At 39.8% G+C, this 20,923-nt stretch overlaps 1 protein-coding gene across 4 annotated transcripts in view; it reads left to right on the forward strand.

Annotated features, from left to right (window-relative positions):
- The first annotated feature begins 972 nt into the window (after nucleotides 1-972).
- METTL9 (methyltransferase 9, His-X-His N1(pi)-histidine) overlaps nucleotides 973-20,923 on the forward strand; it is a 54,531-nt gene continuing 34,580 nt past the window's right edge. For 2 of the 4 annotated variants that reach the window (XM_020965256.2, XM_020965255.2), the window contains exons 1-2: nucleotides 1,122-1,575; nucleotides 16,474-16,664. In XM_020965256.2, coding sequence (XP_020820915.1) covers nucleotides 1,396-1,575; nucleotides 16,474-16,664 — 371 coding nt within the window. In that variant the 5' untranslated portion in view covers nucleotides 1,122-1,395. Of the gene's footprint in view, nucleotides 1,091-1,121; nucleotides 1,576-16,473; nucleotides 16,665-20,923 lie in introns of those variants that run through there. The other 2 variants (XM_078152893.1, XM_078152894.1) reach the window with 2 other exon arrangements.

The raw sequence follows: 20,923 nt of genomic DNA on the forward strand, positions 1-20,923 counted from the left end.
TCACCTGGCTGCTCAACTAACTTACAGTAGGTGCTTAAAGCTGGATTGACTTGACTTTAGAAACCGAAGTGCCTTTTGATCCGTTAGGGAAATTAGTACTATTACTTGTCAAACAAAGAGTGATATACACAGGACGATTTCACACACACAACCTGGTCTGTAGGTTCAAGTGACAAGCGTCAAAGTACCCTGGTTTCCTCTATCCTCAAGTGTCCTGGCAGGTTCAAATACCTGGGAAACCAATACATAACCTGAGGCTTACCAGTTTGGAGAGCATCTTTAGGCTTTAAGTGGGGAGAGCTGATCTTTATAAATGCAGCGATTGGCCGCTCCAGGACCCCGTTTTCAAGCCCTAGGCAGCCTCCATGAAACGCTGTTGAAGTGCCAGTTAAGGGCGGTCGTGCCACGTGCCAACCCTACACCCCGTGTGCCAACCTCGGGGAACTTTGGGGTGGTGAAAGCTTTGGTTTGTCTGGCACCTGGCCTGCGAAAACCAGGAAGCAAAGAGTAGAAGCAGGCTGCTATCCCTAGGGCAGATGAATGAGAAAAGGGCAAGCAGAAAGGCGCTATCCAGCGGACAGACCCGCGCCTCAAACCCGGGGCCAGCATGGGCCGTGCAAGGGGAAGTGGGGGCGGTCTGCCCTTGCTCCTGCTCCGGTTTCTGGGGGGCTCGGGAGCTAATGCCGCCGCCCCTGCCGAGGAAGAAGGGAAAAGTACTTGAGTGTTACTGGGTTTTGGAGAGTCGACAACCCACGCAAAGCCCGCGAGGGCCCATTGTGTCGGGGTCGCGCGCCTGCCTTTCCTTCCTCCGCAGCCCCGACACAATGGGCCCTAAAGGGTTTAGCGCGAGGCTAAGGTGGGCCCCGCTGGGCAAGGAAGCGCGCTCCCTCTGCCTCCGTGCGCGAGCCCGCGCGAGCTGAGTGGTTGAGGTGGCGCTCCCGGCGCGCGCTCGGCGTCCGCGTCCGGCTTGGAGTCGGAGACAGAACCGGTCCAGCAGCCACAACTGGGAGTCAAGGTGTGGCCCTGGAAACGCGCTCCGGGCGGAAACTGCCTGCGCCGGAAACGACGTTCCGCCGAAGGGAAGGAAGAGGTGCGGGGGGGGGTTGGGGGGTTGAGGGAGGGGAGAAGGAGGAGGAGGGGGAGGCGGACTGGTGCGTTCGCCGGCCGCTTCTCCCCACCCCCCACCACAGCCTCGGAGGGGTTGGATGGGTAAGTTGGGCGCGATGGAGAGAGTCGCCGCGGCGGGCGGCGGCGGCGGCAGCGGCGGCGGGGGCAGCGGCAGCGACGGCGGCAGCGGCAGCGGCAGCAGTGGCGGTGGCACCTCCTTCTCCTTGCCTCCTCCTCGGCGGGGCTGAGCCGCGGAGCCTCCCCGACCCCGCCGCCCCGCGGCCCCCCATGAGACTGTTCCTGGGCTGGCTGGGCTTCACCCTGGTCTCGCTGTGGCTGGCGAGGAGGATGTGGATGGGCACCGCTCGGTCCCTGCGGAGTCCCCTCGCCCGCTCCCTCTACATGAATATGATGAGCGGCGGCCCCGGGGAGCCAGCGGCCGCGGGCAGCAGGAAGGACAACCACCAGGTGGGGAGGGGCGCCCGCGACCCCGGCCCGCCCGTGCGGCTGCGGGGGCTGGGGGCGGTGTGCGTGCGTGTGTGTGCGTGTGCCCGGGCGGGGACCGAGGGAGGGAAGGGGGACGCAGCTATTGTGAGGGCCGGGGCTGGGGGCACCGGGTCAAGTTCAACCCCGCCCCCCCAGCCTGACGGCGGGAGCCGCGGACCGGGGGAAGGGGCGGGCCCTGCCCTCCACCGCCGCCCTTCCCCTCCCCAGAAAGTTTTACGAGCTGACTCAAGACTTCCCCACGGGATACAGGACGCCCCCACCCCATGCCTACACGCATTCAGCCTCCCATCCCCCCCAAACTCGGACCACTTGCAGCACTCCCACCCTTACACACGCACACACTTACACTTCCCCCTCCCCGAACTCGGATGCCCCCATTTGCAGCATTCCTCCCTTCGTGTGCACGCGCGCACATTGCTCCCCCTCCCAAAACTCGAATGCCCCCCACTTGCTGCACCCACCTCATGAACACACGTATTGCTCCCCCTCCCAAAACTCAAGAGGCCCCCACTTGAATCCCTTCTCACATTACACACACCCATCTCCCCTTCCCAAAACTCGTATCGGACCCCAACCCCCAGCCCTTCAAGCACTCCATCCACCCCACCCCCGCGCGCGCACACACACTCACACTCTCTGTGCCCCCGAACTCGGACGTCCTCCACTTGCAGCATCCCCCATACATATACATACACATAGGCCTCCTCCTCTCAAAACTCTTTTTGCCCCAGACCTGACCCTTCAACATTAGCCCCAGGCTCCCTACGGGGAAAGGGGCCTTTTGTTAAGGAAGAAAGTGGGTGCTTCGCTGGCTGGAGACGTTTACCATATGTAGAAGAAGAAAAATGGCCTTTTCTTCTCTTCTCCCACCTTCCCTCTTTTCCTTATCTCGGCTTGCCCCACTCCCCCCACCCTAGACACTTACAGAAACACACACTCCCCACTCCACTCAATACTACAAATGCTTGAGAACCCTCACAATCATCAGTGCCCTAGTCCGTGGTTTCCAAGGCTGGAAAGAGGGAGTAGGTGGTATTGTTCTGTCCCTGGTGAGTTTGTTGTTAGGGCTTTGCCACCTATTCACTTAGGGGACCTAAATATTCAAAAGCTTGGCCTCTCCACTTCTCTCAGGTTGCAGGATTGGAAGTTAAGGGCCAGTGCAGTGGAAAGGAACACACCTGGCACAGTAGGCTGAGATTTAAAGAAAACAAAAAAAAAAACCTAATTCTGGACTCCCCTATCCAGGCTGGTTTCCATTTCTTATTCGTGTAGTATGGTTTAGGTTATAATTCCTGAAGAGCTGAAAACATACAGTGTTTAAAGAAATTTCAACGGTATAGTATGAGCCACAGAACACAACAATCACTCTGATGACACTTTTGTACTGTACGTGTTCTAAAATATGTGTAAAGGGTTTCAGACAGTCATTCAGTCTTCTCTGGAAAAATGAGAACTCATTTAAACTTTATTATATGTATTTGCCAGAGGCATTGTGAGAAGTAGAAAGGTGAAGTTATTGAAATAAGACCTCTTAAAAGAACTCTTTATCAAGTGCCTTTTTCAGATTTGTGTTATATAGTAGATCCAGTATTATCCTTACTGGTATCTTCACGGAACTTGAATGGCAGACATTGGTGAATTGGTAGAGCTGAAATCTTTGAGATATGAGATTTGCCCATATAGTGGTTAGAAGTTAACATTGCACCCATTTTAAAAAGAGTCCTGGGCTCTTAGAACCCTTTCAGAGATATTACTGATCAATGTTAGGTAGACATCTTTTTATCTTTTAAAAGTTTTAAGTTGCCAGTGTAATAAGACCTGGCATTACATCATTGTTTTATGGTGTTCTAATTTATTATATTGTCCTTCCTTGTCATACCAGGGAAGGAGTATAAATAATTAATTTTTATGAATAGCATTTGTACTCAGGTACAATTTTATTTTCCTCACTGAAACACATAAAAGAATTTTCTGAAAAAGTAGATTGTGGTCCCTAAATGGTGAAGCAACTCTATAGAGAAAAATGTGGATCTTTGACTTCTGGTATTTGATTTATCGAATATTTATAATGATTATTTTTTAAAAATCAGAATTCTCTATTTCTTTTAAATCCTAGTTATCCCATTTTCATTGTTAGGTGAGTACCATAGGCAGAAAAAGTTGGGATAGATACTTCTTAAATTGTAAAACAGTAATCATTGCTAGTGATTTTAAAAAAAAAGCATGGTCCACTGACTGCATAAAAACTAAAGCTGTTAAATACTGTATTGATAACTGCTCTAGAAATACAGGTAAACAGGAAAGGGTAGAGAATTTATGAAGTAGAAATGACAGACAAGTGAATAGTGCCTTAACAATTGGTAGTTGTGAATGAATCTCTTAGGCTTGGCTGTTTGTAATAACATTTGTAATAATTGCATGGATATGTTTGTAATATATGTTTTCATTGTCTGTGGAAAGCTAGTTTATTTCCAAACATAAAAAATGGTTAAGCAATTCTTATTTTATGGGGCATAGTTAAAGTATAACTTCAAAGCAGCAAAAAACCAAAAACCAAAAACAAAAAAAACCCCAACCTGTCATCAGATGTTTGTTTTGCAGTGAACTGCTTTTAGGGCTGAAATATTACAGGAACAATTGTTACTGGTTTCAGGTACTATACATTTAAATATGATTCTCAAGTTTAAAATTATTTTCACTGTAATTGCTCTTAAATTTTTACTTATAATTTTTCCGTGTTGAGAAATGATCTAGTGCCGTCTGATTGTTCATGAAGAATGTTGGTTTAAAATACTCTTTTGAGATAAATAAATACACATAATGGAAATTTTAGCTCTTTTAGTGCTTTCATGAATAAAAACTAAAATGAACCAAGGAAGTAGGTGTGTAGAAACTGGAGTGAAAATGAAGGGAATCCTTTAGGGATTTCAGGATAGAGGTTCACCTTTCATACACACTGTAGACACTTGCTAGTTTAGTCAATATTGTTATATGACTTGTTTTGCACATTCTTATAAATTTGAAATGTAGTCTCATGCAGTTTTGGATTCTAAGTATGCATGTTAGCTTTTTGCACATGGAATAACTGATTTTGAAGGATTGTGTTTGTCCCTCTTTTTACAAGTTAATAGTTTTTATGAAGTATTGTATTTACCTTCAGATATTCATACTTTGTACTTGTTCACATGAATGTGTGGGGGGAAAAGGGTCAGTCATATCTATACATGATTTTATTTTTCTTTTGAGATTCATTGGCAAAGATAAGTAAAATTTTGTACAGTGTCATTAAAAAATGGACTTCAGGTTCAAGACACTCCATAGACTAAAATATCTCCAAGACAATAACACTAAAACCAACTAAGTGTTCTGGCATCAAAAACTGGGATCTTCAGTTGGTTTTTGCAAGGATAAATGTATAAAGAAGGGTATTTATAGTTAGAGCTTTCCCCTGAGACTTTATGCATAGGTGACCTATATTGTAAATCTGCTATGTTTATAAGCTCCTACTTTTTTTAGTCAACAGCACTGTTCTTCATTATAGGCTTTGGTTGTCTCTGAAACCAAGCAAACTGTGGGAGGACACTCATAGATGTTAAATAGATGTAACATGTCAATCTAGCCAGTTTGAACCAGAACAAACCCTTTGATCTGGATCTTTTTGATGACTTGCAGGTGGAAGAGCTTAGTATTTAAAATTTATACAACTGTCTTGGAGCTTCTGGAACTTAAGAGCCAATAAGCCTCAGGACCTAGCTACTTTGTAACAATAGTCATTTAATAACAAACTCAGTTGAAACAAAATTGTTACAGATCTGGGTTAAATCTTCTAACTTTACCCATTTCTTAAAAAGGAGTGTTCTAAAAGAAAACAGTATTCAGTGCCCTAAATTATTAAGATATAATAACAAAATCACAAGTACACATATATGAATTTTTTTTCTCCTCCCCCTGAAACAGATTCTTAGGCTTAGGATTTTGACAGCTGATAAATCCAACATAGAATATAAGATTTTTTTATTTTTATACCTGCCTACTTTGGTGCTGTTTTTCAAACAACTTAGAAATCTAAAGGTCATTTAGGTTGTGTTCAGGGTTCTTATAAAAACTTCCAGTACCTGAATGTGCTCGGAGAAAACCATAGAATTTTCCCCCAAGTTGTCATGAATCCCTAATACTATAGAGCAGTTGACCAAAAAAAAAAATCTAGACTTTTATTGATAGATTTTCATTCTTTTACTCTTCCTTGCCTAGACTATTTCATTGATTGATGACAAACTGCAGCCAGATACATAAAAGATCTTGGCAAGCACATCTTGGCTGCTCACAAGTTCTTGAAACCCCAAATGAAGAATCTCTTCCAATTATGAAGTTCAGTAGGGATTGTGCCCCTTCCCCCTCAAATTGACCAGTATTTCAGAGGTCTATATTTTTCTGTTAGGTGTTGCCACTAGAGAGTCTTGAAATTTCCAATAAAAGATGCTATTGTTATGTCCCAGCTGCTCCCAAAGTCTCTATTAAAATCTTAGTACTTAGTAGATTAGTTGTAGCAGTGAGTGAATATCCTAAGTGAGGCTGCCAGTGAACCACATCATTATTTTTTAAGATAGTATTTTCTCATAATTTAAAGCCCTTCATTACTCTTATGTATAAATGAATGTACGATCATAGATTTAGAGCTGGAAACAGTCTTAAGGATAATCAGGTCCAATCCTCTCATTTTATAAATAAGGAGACTGAGACTTAGAGAAGTTAACAACTTCCCTAAGGTCACACAGTTATTAAGTGACAAGAGGGATAATTTGAACCAAAGTCCTAGGACTCCAAATTTAACATTTTTTCCACTGTATCAGGCTGCACTTCAAGCATTATCAAAAGTGAGAGTGCCTTGTACTTCTACACACTGAAATTGCAGGATGTAAAAAGGTTACTAGGCTTGTATAGCTCCAATACTGGTCTTTTTAATGTCATTTAACAAGCATTAAGTGCCTACTGTGTTCTGAGCCCTGTGGTAGGCATTGGAGATGGAGACAAAAATGGAGTAATTCCCAGCCTTAAGGAGCTTAAATTATATTGGGGAAAACAATATGTGGATATAGAAATAAATACAAAGTATAGACAAAGTAAGTTAGAGAGCCAAGTAGATCTCTTGGTAGAGGATGTTTCCAACCTCCAGATTTCCTTATACCAATGAAAACAGATTTAGTCTAAAAGAAAAATACAAGGTAATTTTTTTTGAGGGGGGGAGGTGGGAAGGAAACTAGTGTTGGGAGATGAGAAGAGGCCTCAAGTAAAAAATGTAAGAGATCCAGATTTGGAGTGGTAACTCTTTTCTGAGTTTAGAAGATGAGTCAAGAAGACAGGAGTACCATTGCTTACAGTGTGGGCTAGATGGTATATATGTATGTTGGATCCAGATCTAGTTTGTATAGTTTAACTCAGAGGAGAAACAAGGATGGTAAGGTATCAGCCCATTTCATTTCAATTCAGTAAACATTTTTTTGAGCTCACTTACTTTGTGCCAAGCACAGTACTAAACCCTGGGGATATAAATTTTAAAAAGAGACAGTCCTTCCTGTCCATTGGGGGACGATTACACACCAAGGGAGGAAGCAAAGGAAGGCTTTGGGAAGAATTTAGTGCTCCAACCTCCAGCCTTCTATCTGAAGGGTAAGTCTAGGAAGGTTGAATTGGGAAGGTAACGTGAGTCATTCTTCAGGTGATGAGATTTTAGGAGATTAGCTTAGCCTTCCCCCCCCCCCCAACTGCCGGGCACATTGTTCCCTGGAGAGGAAGTCAAAAAATTGCTATTGGAAAATGGAGAAAAGGCAAAACTATTCAATTTGGTATTTTGCTTCTGTTTTCTCTGTCAAGGAGAATGACTGAAAAGGACAGGACAAAGTTGAATTCAATTGTGAATTGAAGCCCAAAATAAATAACGAAAGCACACAGTAGCCCTCAGTGAGTTCAAGTCCTAATATCCGGACAAATTACATCACAGATCTAGGGTACCAAAATAATTGATGGGTGATTGCTGAGCCATGCCAGTGATCTTTGAAATGTTGCAGACAATGGAAAACACTTAGCATCATACCTAGCACATAATAGGTGCTTAATAAATGCTTATTGACTGACTGCTACGGGACTAGAGAAGGATAAAGGCCCTGATTTCTTCTTCTTCTTATTATTATTATTTTACAACAAGAAAGTGAATTTTGCAAAGCATACGCTAGTGAGCTTGACTTTGATTCCTGGCAAAGTGCTAAAACATACTAAAAAAAAGATGGCTCCTGAGCATCTAATTCTCTAGAATGTTTATAGTGGACTTAGGAGAAACATGATAACTGTCTAGTTTTGAAGGACTGTCACCTGGATGATAAATTAGATTGATTCTGCTTGCCCCCAGAGGGAAGAACTGGGAGCAAATGGCTGGAAGTGACAGAAGCAGATTTTGGTTCCATGTAAAGAACTTCTAAATAAAAAGTAGAATGGGTGTTAGGAGGCGGTACATCTCCTTCACTAGAGGGAGGTTGCGTGTACAGAATGATGTAAAAGGCATTTTGGTGGACACTTTCAGCTCTGTGATTCTGTAAAAAAGTGTTAGGTTTTTGTATTAGCATTATACTACATGTAGGTATAGGAAGTAACACTTGATGAAATAACTAATAATTTTCTAGAATTCCTGAATATAGTAAACCAATCGGATCAGAAGTAAAAAAGATGGGAATGGTAGAAAGCTCATAGATGGTTTTGAACCCGCAGATTTAAGACTGACGTTCCTTGAACTACCATTTTAGACAAGGAATCTAGAGATGGGGAAGGACTCTAGTGACAAATGCTTCCCAACCAGTGGCCATTTTTACTGAAGTTTCACAGTAATATTCTATTCTGTATAACAGCTAATGTTTGTGTGACCTTTTAAGGTTTGCAAAGTGCTTTACATATATTACCTCATTTGATTTTCAAAACAAACCTGTAAGGTGGAAGTTATTCCCATTTTACACTGCTGTTCACACAGGTAGTAAGGATGTGGGGTGGGATTCAAGCTCATATCTTCCTGACTCCAAATCCAGTGCTCAACTAATGGCCACTAGTTGGTTGTCTTCTTCCTTTGGCCTGTGTCTCGTACTAGAGCTCTGAGGCTTCTTGGCAGTTTATGACTATTCATTTCAGTTTTACTGTTCTAAATCTTTAGTGTGGACTAGGACAACCTGTAGAAACCCATAGTTATCTGAGGGTCCATTAGAGCATGTTTGGTCCATTTAATAAAACCTTGCATGCGTGTGTGTGTGTGTGTGTGTGTGTATATATACATATATACACATATATGTATATATGTGTATATATACGCACACACATATATATACACACACATATATATACACACATGCATGCAAGGTTTATATATATATATATATATATACACACACACACACACACACACACACACACACTGTCATGAGGCCTTGCATAGACACTTTTGTTATATATCAGTCTAAAAACTCCTGTTGAAGTTTTTACAGTCTGTGAGTCAGGAGAATGTAGGAACCACTTGGAATATTCATCTGCAAAACAGTCTTATATATGGGATTTGGTGTGTATTTGTTTTAATTAATAATTTAAAAAAAATTTTCACTTTGGTATTTTAGAGCCTACTAATCCTCCTACCAATATGCTTAACCTTTTCTCTAGTGAAAGAAAAGTCTTTCAGGAAGTATATTTGATGACTAGTTGAGGTACTTCAGGAAACAAATTGGAGTATAATTTTTAATTGCATCATTTCTTTTCTTTATCCTTGTTGTATAGACAGGAGAAGGGGGGAAATGGCATTACCCTTTATGAAAATGAAGGTTAATCTATCAGATCACCTGCAGGGTCAGAAAAAACCCATATATTTACTGAAAAAATCTCTAAGACATTGAACATTTATTAAGCACCGACCATGTACAAAGCACTGTACTTTGTATTTGGAGAAGGTATAAAGTTTAAGTAAGATATAGTCCTCATCTTCAAGGAGCTTACCACTTAATGGAGGGATAAGACAAACATAGATATTATAGGATAAGTATGTTAAAGATATATAATAAAAAAAGGCTATGTGAAGTTTGAGGGAGAAGGATATTGCTAGAGAAGAGGAAATAGAGAGGGCTTCATGGTGGGTGGCATCATGAGTTGGGTTTTAAAGGATAGATAGGAATGGACATCAAAACAATGTTAGCAAAGGCATGGAGACTCTCAAACAAAAAGTATGTAATTTTGATTACAATGGTGAGTGTGTAGATGGGAGTAACCTCTGACAGAACTGAAAAGGCAGGGTGGTTCTAGATTATAGTGGGCCTTAAATGTTAGACAAAGGAGTTTGAACTGTATTTGGTAGGCAAAAAAGAGTTGCTGAAGATTTTGTGCTGAAGAGTGAAGATGTGACTAAACTTATTTATTTATTTTCTAACAGTGGTATGAAGTTTGGATTGGTTAGGGTGAGGTGGGAAGTGGAGGTCAGAAAGCTTATTATGTGTCTGTAGCCATATATGGTCAGACTCTTGGTTGACATGGGGTCAGGGGTACAGTAACAATCTAATGCTAGGAACCAAATCAGCAAACTAGATGTGGGAAGCAGTATCAGAGTCAGAAGCAGAGTAAAAATAAAATTCACAATAAAATGGGGGGGGCAGTGGGAGACAAGGTTCAGATTTCAAACTACAAAAGATTAGTGACAGATGATAGATAATTAAGGGCATATCCATAGGACTTCGTTCCCCTTGGTTCTTCAGACTGAGAGAGCACTTCTCTCTCTCTCTCTCTCTCTCTCTCTCTCTCTCTCTCTCTCTCTCTCTCTCTCTAATTTTTTGAAAAGTTTTTTTTTTTTGCTAGGCAATGGGGTTAAGTGACTTGCCCAGGGTCACACTGTATCCACTGTGCCACCCAGGTGCCTCTTTTTAATTTTTTTTTGAGAGCACTTCTCTTGGGGAGAGGAGAGTCTGAGTAACCTTGGGGCATAGCTGACCTGGCTGGTTGATTCCTGACTGAAAAGTCAGTACCTCAAACTTGCTGTACCCTTAGCAAAGAGCATGACCATTACTCTCTTATGGATGACTGCATTCAGAATCCTTGTGATTATGAGTTATTGACTATCTAGACTGAAACTCCATTACCTGGTTACCGTGTAGCACTTTCTCATACTCATCCATGTCAGCCCTGCTGTGTCCCTAACCCATTTTACTCTACCACCTTCCATGCTGCTCTTTGAAACAAACAAAATTTGTTTTGTTAACAAATTTCCTTTCATATTAGACACGTGCTGTCTACTTGAAAATTACTTTGTATGTTTTGTATTTAATTTTCTTGTATATGTAAGCTCTTTGAGAGCAGGAACTGTTTCATTTTTGTCTCTGTGTCCCCTTTGATCCCTAGTGCCTAGCACAGTGTCTTGCACATAATAGATGCTTATTGAATTTTCTGAACTCTTGTTTTCCAGAAGGCTATGCATGAGCTTGTTTAGCAGTAAAGGGGAGGAGAGAGTTGGGGACATAGCTAAATTGAATAGTCTAGTGAAGGCTTTTTTAAGTCTTGGGGAGACCATAGGTATGTGTGTGGGCAAATGGGAAGGAATAAATCTAGCACTCATTAAGATGATGAAAATAACCAAACCCCAACACATGGGATATTTTGGTGTTCTTAAATTGTAATTGGGGGGCAGCAAGGTGGCACAGTGGATAGAGCACTGGCCCTGAATTCAGAAGGACCTGAGTTCAAATCCGGCCTCAGACACAACACTTACTAGCTGTGTGACCCTGGGCAAGTCACTTAACCCCATTGCCTAGCCAAAAAAATGAAACAAAACAAAAAATATATATATAAATGTGAGTTGTTATTAAGGCTTTGAGGTTGTCATAATCAAGAGACTAGAATTATTAAAAAATCTGAGTCTTGGAAATGAATGATCAGATTTAGTGTGTAGCTGATGTTGATTACAGAAAGTAAACAGCTAGATTTGAGGAATTGTGTGGTCAGGTTATTAGAGAGATACTGGAAGCTTTTAGAGAATTGAGAACATTTAAGATGCCTGAGGATGGTGGGGTAGGGTGGAAGTGGGATTGAACTGAGGTATACAGCACTGCCTGAGTGCCCACAACATCCTGATTGCTGCTTGAACCAGATTAAAATGTAATTGGGAAATATTTTACAAAATAAGTAAACATATAATAAAATATAGACAGTAGTAATATGTGGTTAATATGTAGCTTTCAGAGATCCTTATGTGCATGTAATGAGGAGTAGTACCTTTTCTATTTGAGTTTGACACCACTGGGATAGAAAGACCATGAGTCAGTTATTTAAGTCACTGGGAAAGTTACATATTTGTTGGTGGATGACAACCTTTCCCAAAAGAGGGAAGGTTACTGGGGTTTGTTGGTGTAGGAATGAATGATTTAAAAGGGGTATCCTTTCTTCTGACCCTGTGAGTTGGGAAGTGGGCAAAAGAATGGTTTCAAATGGAAAGGGATGTAAGGAAGAATATGTTGTCCTCAGGGAAGAGACAAGTTTCTGTTAAAATCAGGATGTGGAAGGATAGTTGGTTGAGAAGTTTGAGTAGATGTGATTTAGAACTAGAAAGAACCTTAGAAATCATCTAATTTATCTCCTCTTGCTACACATGAGGAAATTAAGACCCAAGAGAAAAGCCATTTGCCCAGATTCCCTCAGATAGTAAGGAGCAGAGCCAGGATTCTAATTCAGGTTTTCTGACTCCAAATCTGTTGTTGCCCCACAGCTTCTTCTCTGAAGGATGGTTAGAGACGTGCAAGGCTCAATGGAATTAGTTATCAGAGGGTAGAGCAGAGCAGTGTTTCACTGATCACATGTACTGACTTACTAGATATTTTGTGGATAGATTCTTTTTACTCGGGTGCTCGCTCATTATCTTACTTTAAGCAAGCCGTTCACCTCTCCAAGACTCAGTTTCCTCAATTGTAAAGGAAGGGGTTGGGCTAAGTGATTTCTCTTTGTCCTCTAGCTTTAGCATTCTTATTCCATACTTGTTTATCTTGTTGTCTTGTTTATTCCCAGCTGACATCAAAAGTTTTGGTAGTTTTGTTGCAAGGTGTAGAAGAAAAACTCTGTAACCATCCAAACCTATTATGTCTAACAATAAATAATAAATATTTGTTAATTGCTTGAAATCCTCCTTTATGCTTGCATCAGCTAAAACTAGATTAGAAATAACTGGTTTGATTTGAAGTTTGTTCTTAAGAAATCACTTCATGCAGTTGATACAAATTGAGGAAAATTTTGGTGCATCTTAAAAGGCACGTCCTTTCACATCCTTTCTGGTCTCTGGCTAAGGAAGGTGATGGAGGATTGATATAAGATTTACAGGGGGAAAAAGCCAAATATATAAAATACTTTACTTTTCTTGTTTGGGTGCTTTGAGTCTATAGCTTTCGAGGAGAAATATACCTAAATATGCCTCACCTACACTATCCGAATGCATGTTGGCCTGAGGATGTGCCACCCACTGCTGTCTCACTCACATCTCACTTCAGTTCTTCTGTCTAGCAGGGCTGGACCAGGGTGTAACTGGAAGAGAGGGAGGGCCAAATTGCTGCAGGAAGTTTTGGTGCTTTTGCTCTAACCAGAACCTCAACTTAGGAGAAGGGTAGCTGCACTGTTTGAGTAGTTGATTCTCCTCACAGTCACTTGTTACCTCTGAATTTTGGTTCTCTTTTACAAATGTGTATTTGTCTTAATAATTTTGTGTCATCATTTTCTTTTGGAATGTTAGCCCCCTTAAGACAGAGCCTGGGTCTTTGTGCTTGCATTTTAACGTACTTAGCCTACCATGTCATCGGTGGATGTTTAACAAATACCATTTGAAGGTAAGAATAATTAAAATCTTGAAGGGAGCCTTTGCAAAGGCAAAGATGATATAAAACCTAGTTACCTGATCTACATCTTCATCTACCTTTTCACAGTTAAACAACCATTTGAACTGAGTAAGATATTTCTTATTTCTTTCTGAAAGTGTATCATGCCCAATTTCCTAACCAGACAATTTAACTTAATGATACCTAGTGTGCATGCTTCTTTAAGTATTTTGTAATAAAATATAAAAAATGTTATAACACTGAAGAACATTTTTTACTTTTAAGAAGACCTGGAAAAAGAAACTGCCACAGATATTGGGTTTTATTTTTCTTAGTTATGCCAGTCTTTCTGCTGTTGTGTTTGAAGATTGTTTGGGAGGGGCCTCTTTGCTTTGGGTGCCATCTGCTGGATTCTTCTGCAATTTAGGACAGACATATTAGCATGGATGGGGAAGGGTTTAAGCAGTTGTTTTCAGTGAAAAGATGTTTTTCTCTTTCTCTTGTACCACTCCTTTTTCTGCCATCTCCCCAATCTATTTGGTTTGTAGCTTTCTTTTCAAAACACTGTTCAGTCAGGCAAGAAAGGTTGACTTGGGTGTTGTTAATGTTAATTTTAATGAGTTTGAATGAGTTGCAGTTGAGCAATACCAGCCTCTAAAATTGTCATATGCAATGAATGGGGCCAAGTCTTGGTGGTTCAGGGAGTCAGAGTACATTGTTTGAATCATTGTTGTCCCTTTAACAGTTTACATTTCTGCTCCACTATCTCTCTTGAATGGTTTCACTTCTATATTAGTAGAATGTACATGATTATATGCTATGAAGAGATACTGCTTGTAACAGATCTGGTATACTCATTTCATCTTCATTGGTCTTTTTAGAGAATATAAACTAGATCAAGGTTAGAGTTGTATCCATTTTAGAGGGTTCAGATGAATCAGGAAAATTAATACAATGAAAGAAGATCTGTACTATAATGTGAAATTTATTGGGGAATTAGAATGTGAATATTTGAGCAAGAAAAGGTTTATTAGTACCAAATAAGTAGAAATAATGGAAAAATTGCTTAAGTATAAGGGCATGAGTACAATGTAAAAATAGTTCAAAATTTTAGGGTAGAGAAGTATTTCAATGTACCATCCTAATGAATTGTTTTGGTAATAATAACTGATCTTTATATTGTGCTTTAAGATTTGCAAAGCACTTAACATACATTTTGATTCTCACAATAACCTTGTGAGGTAAGTACTACTCCAGGTCCTCATTTTACAGATGAGGAAACAGTCGCAGAGAGATTGAATAACTTCTTTATGATCACAAAATGAGAAATTATAGGAGGTGGGATTTGAACTAGGGTCCCAAGTGCAAAATTATTTCTAATACACTGTATCTAATTTAAAAGTAAGATTCACTAAACAAAAAAAGAATAACTAACCTTTGCGGTGAGATACTTGTCTATATTGTGCTGGGAAACTGGTCTCTATGTATATACATACATACATACATATATATATGTATATGTAGGTGTGGGTATATTTTAAAGCCAGTTTTGGGAATAAATTATGCAATAGTTTAGTTAGTATTTAGCAAGGTTAGTGTGACAGTAAAATTGCTCTACCAGTTGTGCAAGCTATTACAATGCCTTTTGTAGAGACAGAAAAATAACTTGGAAAAGGGATGAGAAGTTTGGTTATACTTTTTGTGGAGTAGTTACAAGTTACTTTTTGAAAGGAAATGAAAGGAGGAAACTAATATTTTCTTAGCCAAAAAATGGACTAAGCAACATTCATCCTCCCTATGATTTGATTATTGTATCCTAGTTCCAGAGGATAATAATCTATTAATTCAGTTGCGAGGTCTTTAAAGAAGCTCATTCTTGTAAATGAAAAAATAGGGTAATTAAATACTACAAATCAAAGTTGAAAAGCATCATGTTGTTTTAGATTTAGTGTACTGACACTTGAAGTTTGTAAATCCATTAGGGTAAAGAATACATCTCTAGTTAGAGCTATGCTTGGGAATCATGTTCTTGGAATGTCATTCCCTGATTTGCCATTGATTGACTAAGTAACTTTGACTAAGTCCTTAACCTTTCCATGGTTCAGTTTTGTCTATCCATCTGTAAGAATGGGGAACAGTCTTTTTGTGAAGTGTTTTGAGAATTTTTTATTTAACCAGTAAGTAGAGAGCTTAATCTGGTTGGAACATTAATCTGAGTTGTATTTATTGTCCTGCTACAGACTTGTTTGGTGGTCTTGGACAAGTTATTATAATATGTACCTTGTTTTCTGTCAGGATATTAGGAGACACCCTGTTTTCCAGAGCTAAGGCCCAGCAAGCAAGTTGTACCCTGACCCTTTGTGCTCACCCTCTGGATGATCGCACTCTCTGGCAAAACCACATAATTATTTATATAATTATTGCTTCGACTAGAACCAGGTGTTCTCTAAGGTCAGACAAGCACCTGAGGGACAAGTACCCATGTTCCGATCGTGAACCCCTGCTGTGAATCAACCTTGTCTCATTGTTACTGTTACCCCTCATTGTCAGGGCTACAGCTCACTGTGTAGCCATTGGTATAAGTATTGAGATCTCCCCACACTGCCCGGGGTCCCCTCTTTAGGGGCGGAGCCCTGGCATGTGTGGCTTGCGAGCCATTTCTCTCACTTTGAAATTAAACTTCTGTTTGATTCCTGACTCTCCTGTCTTTAGACTGCTCTGTTCAGCTCTGGCCATCCACAGGTTAGAGGCTGGTTCAGTCTGGTTGACATTTCTCATCTGAAAAGCAGGGTTAATAACACTAGATAGTTTTCTAACTGGTAGCATATGAAAGAGATGATAATATTTTATAGATTCTTTTAAAGATGCTACATGATTATATATTATAATATTTAGACACTGAGAGCTTAGTCTTCATTCCTCTGCTGATTTTGGTGTTGTATTGTTACACTTCTTAGATGACGCCTCTGATATCTGTTTTTTTCCTCTTTCTCTTTAGTGGTATGTGTGCAACAGAGAGCAATTATGTGAATCCCTTCAGCCTGTCTTTGTCCAGAGTTACCTTGATCAAGGAACACAGATCTTCTTAAACAACAGCATTGAGAAATCGGGCTGGCTGTTCATCCAACTGTATCACTCTTTTGTGTCTTCTGTTTTTAGCCTATTTATGTCTAGAACATCAATCAATGGGTAAGTGAAATGATGGTATTGTTTCCTTAAGGCAAAAAAAAAAATAGTTCCTTTAAGAAAAAAAAATTCCCTCTTCTGATTGTTAATGGAACAGTTATAATGCATTAATTAACTATCAGAATCTAGTCATTATGCCCATCCATTGGCAAATAGATAAAAATGCCCCCATCCTTCTTTTATATTTGTAGTTTATATCTTTGCCAGAATTGATGTCTGGCATCATCACCTATTCTAGTAGCAGTAATCACCAGGGTACTTAGGCTTTTCAATGCAGGCATTTACCACTGACAGACTGAAGTAGAATAGAAAAAAGATCATTTTTACTTTGACTTTTAAACTACATTGAGACCAAGTCTTCTGGAATCTGAATGATCAGTTAAGACTAGGGTTATGGCCAATTTAAAGAGAGAGGTTCTGTATCTCTTTCTGAAATCCTTGCCTGAGTTCAGCCAGAGTTCTGTAGACTCTTATTCTATAGCCTATCAATTTTGTTAATCTTGAAAAAGCCTCAGTAGTTTTTTCTTGTCCTTTCTTGACTCAATTTTCAAACATAGTTGTAACTCTCAAAATTGGAAAACCAAGGAGAGAAAACCATGTGGATCATTTCAGCCCTCTGGCAGTGCTCTTATACTTCTTTGCCACTAGAATCTTAGAAACAAGCTCTCATGGGTTATGTCTGCTTTCCCAGCCAATCATCTCATCCTTGAATATGTCCCCAGGCTCCATAACTCATTCCCTAGGATCCTTTACTTGATTTTATTCATTGTTTCCAATGAATTGCCTGAGGTTTGTATGACCTCAATAGTCGGGTTGTAAAAGTTTTTCTTTTAAACTTGCCTATTCTTAGTGTGTGCTATGTAAGATTTCTATACCATGCAGGCTTTTCTTTCCTTTGAAAGCAGAACTTCATAAGCTCTGGCAATTTAGTCAAAATCCCTACGGCACAGGAGGGAAAACCCCTCAGTTTTAAGAGGAAATAGAGTGTTGAGAAACCCCTTAGATTTCCCTGACCCCTCAGATCCTTGGTATAATCCTTTTTAAAATCACTTGCTTTCGTTACTGCTTCCTCTATTGAAGACTCAATTCAGACCTTCCTGTACTATTGTTTCTAGAGAAAATCTTACTTAAGTACCACTAAGCACTCCCTCTAGGATTTACGCAGGAAATAAAGAATATCTTTACATAAGAGTTTCTATGGCACCTTCTTCAAGAAGTCAAAGGACATTGCTAATGCCAGAAAAAAGAACACTTGAAAAAAGGAATAATTTAGCCTGAGCATGTTAAGAGATATTACAGGAAGAAGTAGAACAATTATTCACCTGTAGAAGATACCAAGAAATCAAGTTGTTTTTCAGTTTGGTTTTTTAAATCTTAAATTGTGGCAAGACTTTGTCAAGAGAATTTGTCATTTCAAAGGGTGATTAGATACTAGAATAAGAATCAGCTGTATACTGTTGAGTCATCAACTAGTTGGAAGTAGAAGTTGAATCTTTGAAGTTGAAGTCAAAGATCCATCCTTTTCTACAACCCATCCATTATATTCACTGTCAGAAAGAGGATATTGAATGAGTCATAGGCTAGCATGGCAGTGATGTTTCTGAGAACCAAAAATGCCAGAAGTACATAAGGAATCTTCATTCATTCCTGTGAGCTTTGAAAATAGATCTGCAAGCATTGTTCTTGAATGGTTTAAATATAGATCCATGACATGGCTTCATAAAAATCCATTCTCGTTTTGATTCTATGATTAGCTAATTAATTTATGCACTATCCTTTAGTGTAGCTAAGCATGGTATTAAGCCTCCATGGTTAGAAAATCTTTGCCTAAGTTGTATTCTGGCTCATTGAGCTATGGCAGTGACCTTGAGTTCTGTAAGATGAAAGAAGAGACCTTGTGCTTTTACTGGTATAGACAGTGAGGTACAAACTCTGACAAGGACTCAACTAAGTGAGGAATGCTGTACAGTATGGGCCCAGCAACAGACTGCCATCAGACAACTAGCCTTTATAAATACTAAGAAGTTCGTCACCAGAAGGTTGGCTACTAGATGATGTTTGGGGTTTTTTTGGCCATGATGACGAATGGAGCAGATGAAATACAAATCTCAGTCTTGTCCAAATTCTCCTTTACTTTCAAAATTAAAGTAGAAGAGTGATGGAATACAGGGCAGAGGGTGCTAAGAATCACAACAGAATTTAGATTTTTTACAAAGAGTTTCACTCTTGTCACTTATTCTGTGATCCACGTTTCATAATCACTTAGTCACTAGAGCAACTGAACCAAATCCATCTTGACATTTTCTTTATAAATGAAATTAGAGGACATCAAGAAGTTGCAGTTAAAACAGGACAGTTCATAGGTTCTCATTGGAGAAGAGGATAAAGGAGCTGGAGTTGGTTACGTCATGCATCCAGGGACAAGAAATATAATTTCATGAGACACTTGGTTGTCTTACAGTGTTCACAGTAGACATAAGCAAACAGACCACCATGAAGGTAATCATAGCTTTTGTGCCAATAGTTGTTGCTGAGCTTGATGACATAGACATTCTGTAAAGAACTTGATAAGCAACTCCAAATTTAATCAGCATGTATACCTTGTGATCTTTGATGACTTCATCATGAAAGTGGGCACAGCAGAGGATGGCAAAGATTATACTGGAAAATATGACCTCGCTCATGGAATGAAACATACCAAAGATTTGTAGAATACTTAAAAGCTTTAAGCCTGTATATCATGAGTACTTTTTTTCAGGGAGAAATCAGAAGACATTGGATGTAGGGAGAACTGAAAAAACATCATAGAAGATGAAGTTGAATATATACCAACAGATAGGATATGGTTGGTTGCCATCTTGGGAATCAGCTGTCTATGTATTATCAGAGTATTAACTAAGTTAGAACAAAGCTCAAAATCATTAACAAATTTTAAAAAAGGATAGACATGGGAAGAAACTGCAATCAGTTATAGCCATTGGCTTGAAAAATTGGAGATCGATGAAAGACATATTGAATTTGACTACCACCATTTCTTAGAAAAAAATCTAATTCAAAATATTTACCACAGTAAGCTGAAAAGTCCAGAAATTGGACTTCAGCTAGGAAGCACTTGATTTTCTCGCCAAGCCAGTTTAGAGTAAAAGCTAATTTGCATAACACTCACAGGATGATGAAAGAAGATTACAAGCAGTATTGCCTCACTTAAGCATAAAGAGAAGTTATGAGGAAAATGAGCCTGGAGAGAGTTTGATATGAGGCTAAGCTAAGCTAGATCATCATGAGGAGGATGATAAATAGCTATAAAATAGAACTGACTACCCAGTGTTTCTTTATCAATTAAATCAATAAACATTGGTTAAGACACTGTGCTAAGCACTGGGAATCCAAAAAGAGACAAAAGACATTCCCTACACTCAAGGAGCTTACAGTCTAACAGGGGAGATGACAACATGCAAACAAATATAATACAGCACAAACTGGATAACACAGGATGAATAGGAAATAATTAACAGAGAAGGCATTACAATTAAGAAGAATTGGGGAGGGCTTTCTGTAGAAGGTGGGATTTTAGTTGGCACTTTAAGGAAGCCTGGGAGGTCAGTAGTTGGAGCATAGGAGGGGGAGTGTTGTAGGCATAGGGGCAGCCAGAGAAAATGTCCAGAATGGGGAGATGAGAGTCTTGTTTGTGGAACAACCAAGAAGCCAGTTTCAGAATGCTTATTTTGAATATTAAGATATAAAAAGACCAGAAACTACCTTTGATTGCCAAGCAGATCATTTTATATTGATTGGATTTGTAACTGATCGGCTATGTGGAAGGAGGGAGGAAGAGTGAGGAATCCAGGATAATGCTGAGATTACAAAACTAAGATTTGAAGGAAGGATGATTTCTTTGACAGAAATAGGGAAGTTTGGAAGAAGGGAGAGTTTTGGAAAAAAAAATAACAAGTTCAGTTTTAGACACATTTAGTTTAAGATGTTTCTGGCACATCCAGTTTGAAATGTGCAATATGTAGCTGGTGATCCTAGTCTGAAACCTTGAGAGAGAGACTTGGGCCCAATGTCTAGATCTGAGAATCATCTGTGTAGAGATAATAGTTAAACTCATGAGAGTTGATGAGGTTACCAAGAGAAAGAATAAAGCAAGAAAACAAGGGGGCTCAGGACAGAACCTTGGATAATTACTCACATTTAAAGGGAGTCATGTGGATAAGAAACCAGCAAAGGAGACTTGAAGGAGCAGTTGGATAAATAGACAC

The sequence above is a fragment of the Phascolarctos cinereus genome, unplaced genomic scaffold, assembly GCF_003287225.1.
Source record: "Phascolarctos cinereus isolate Bilbo 61053 unplaced genomic scaffold, phaCin_HiC Scaffold_4;HRSCAF=312, whole genome shotgun sequence".
NCBI classification, from domain to species: domain Eukaryota; kingdom Metazoa; phylum Chordata; class Mammalia; order Diprotodontia; family Phascolarctidae; genus Phascolarctos; species Phascolarctos cinereus.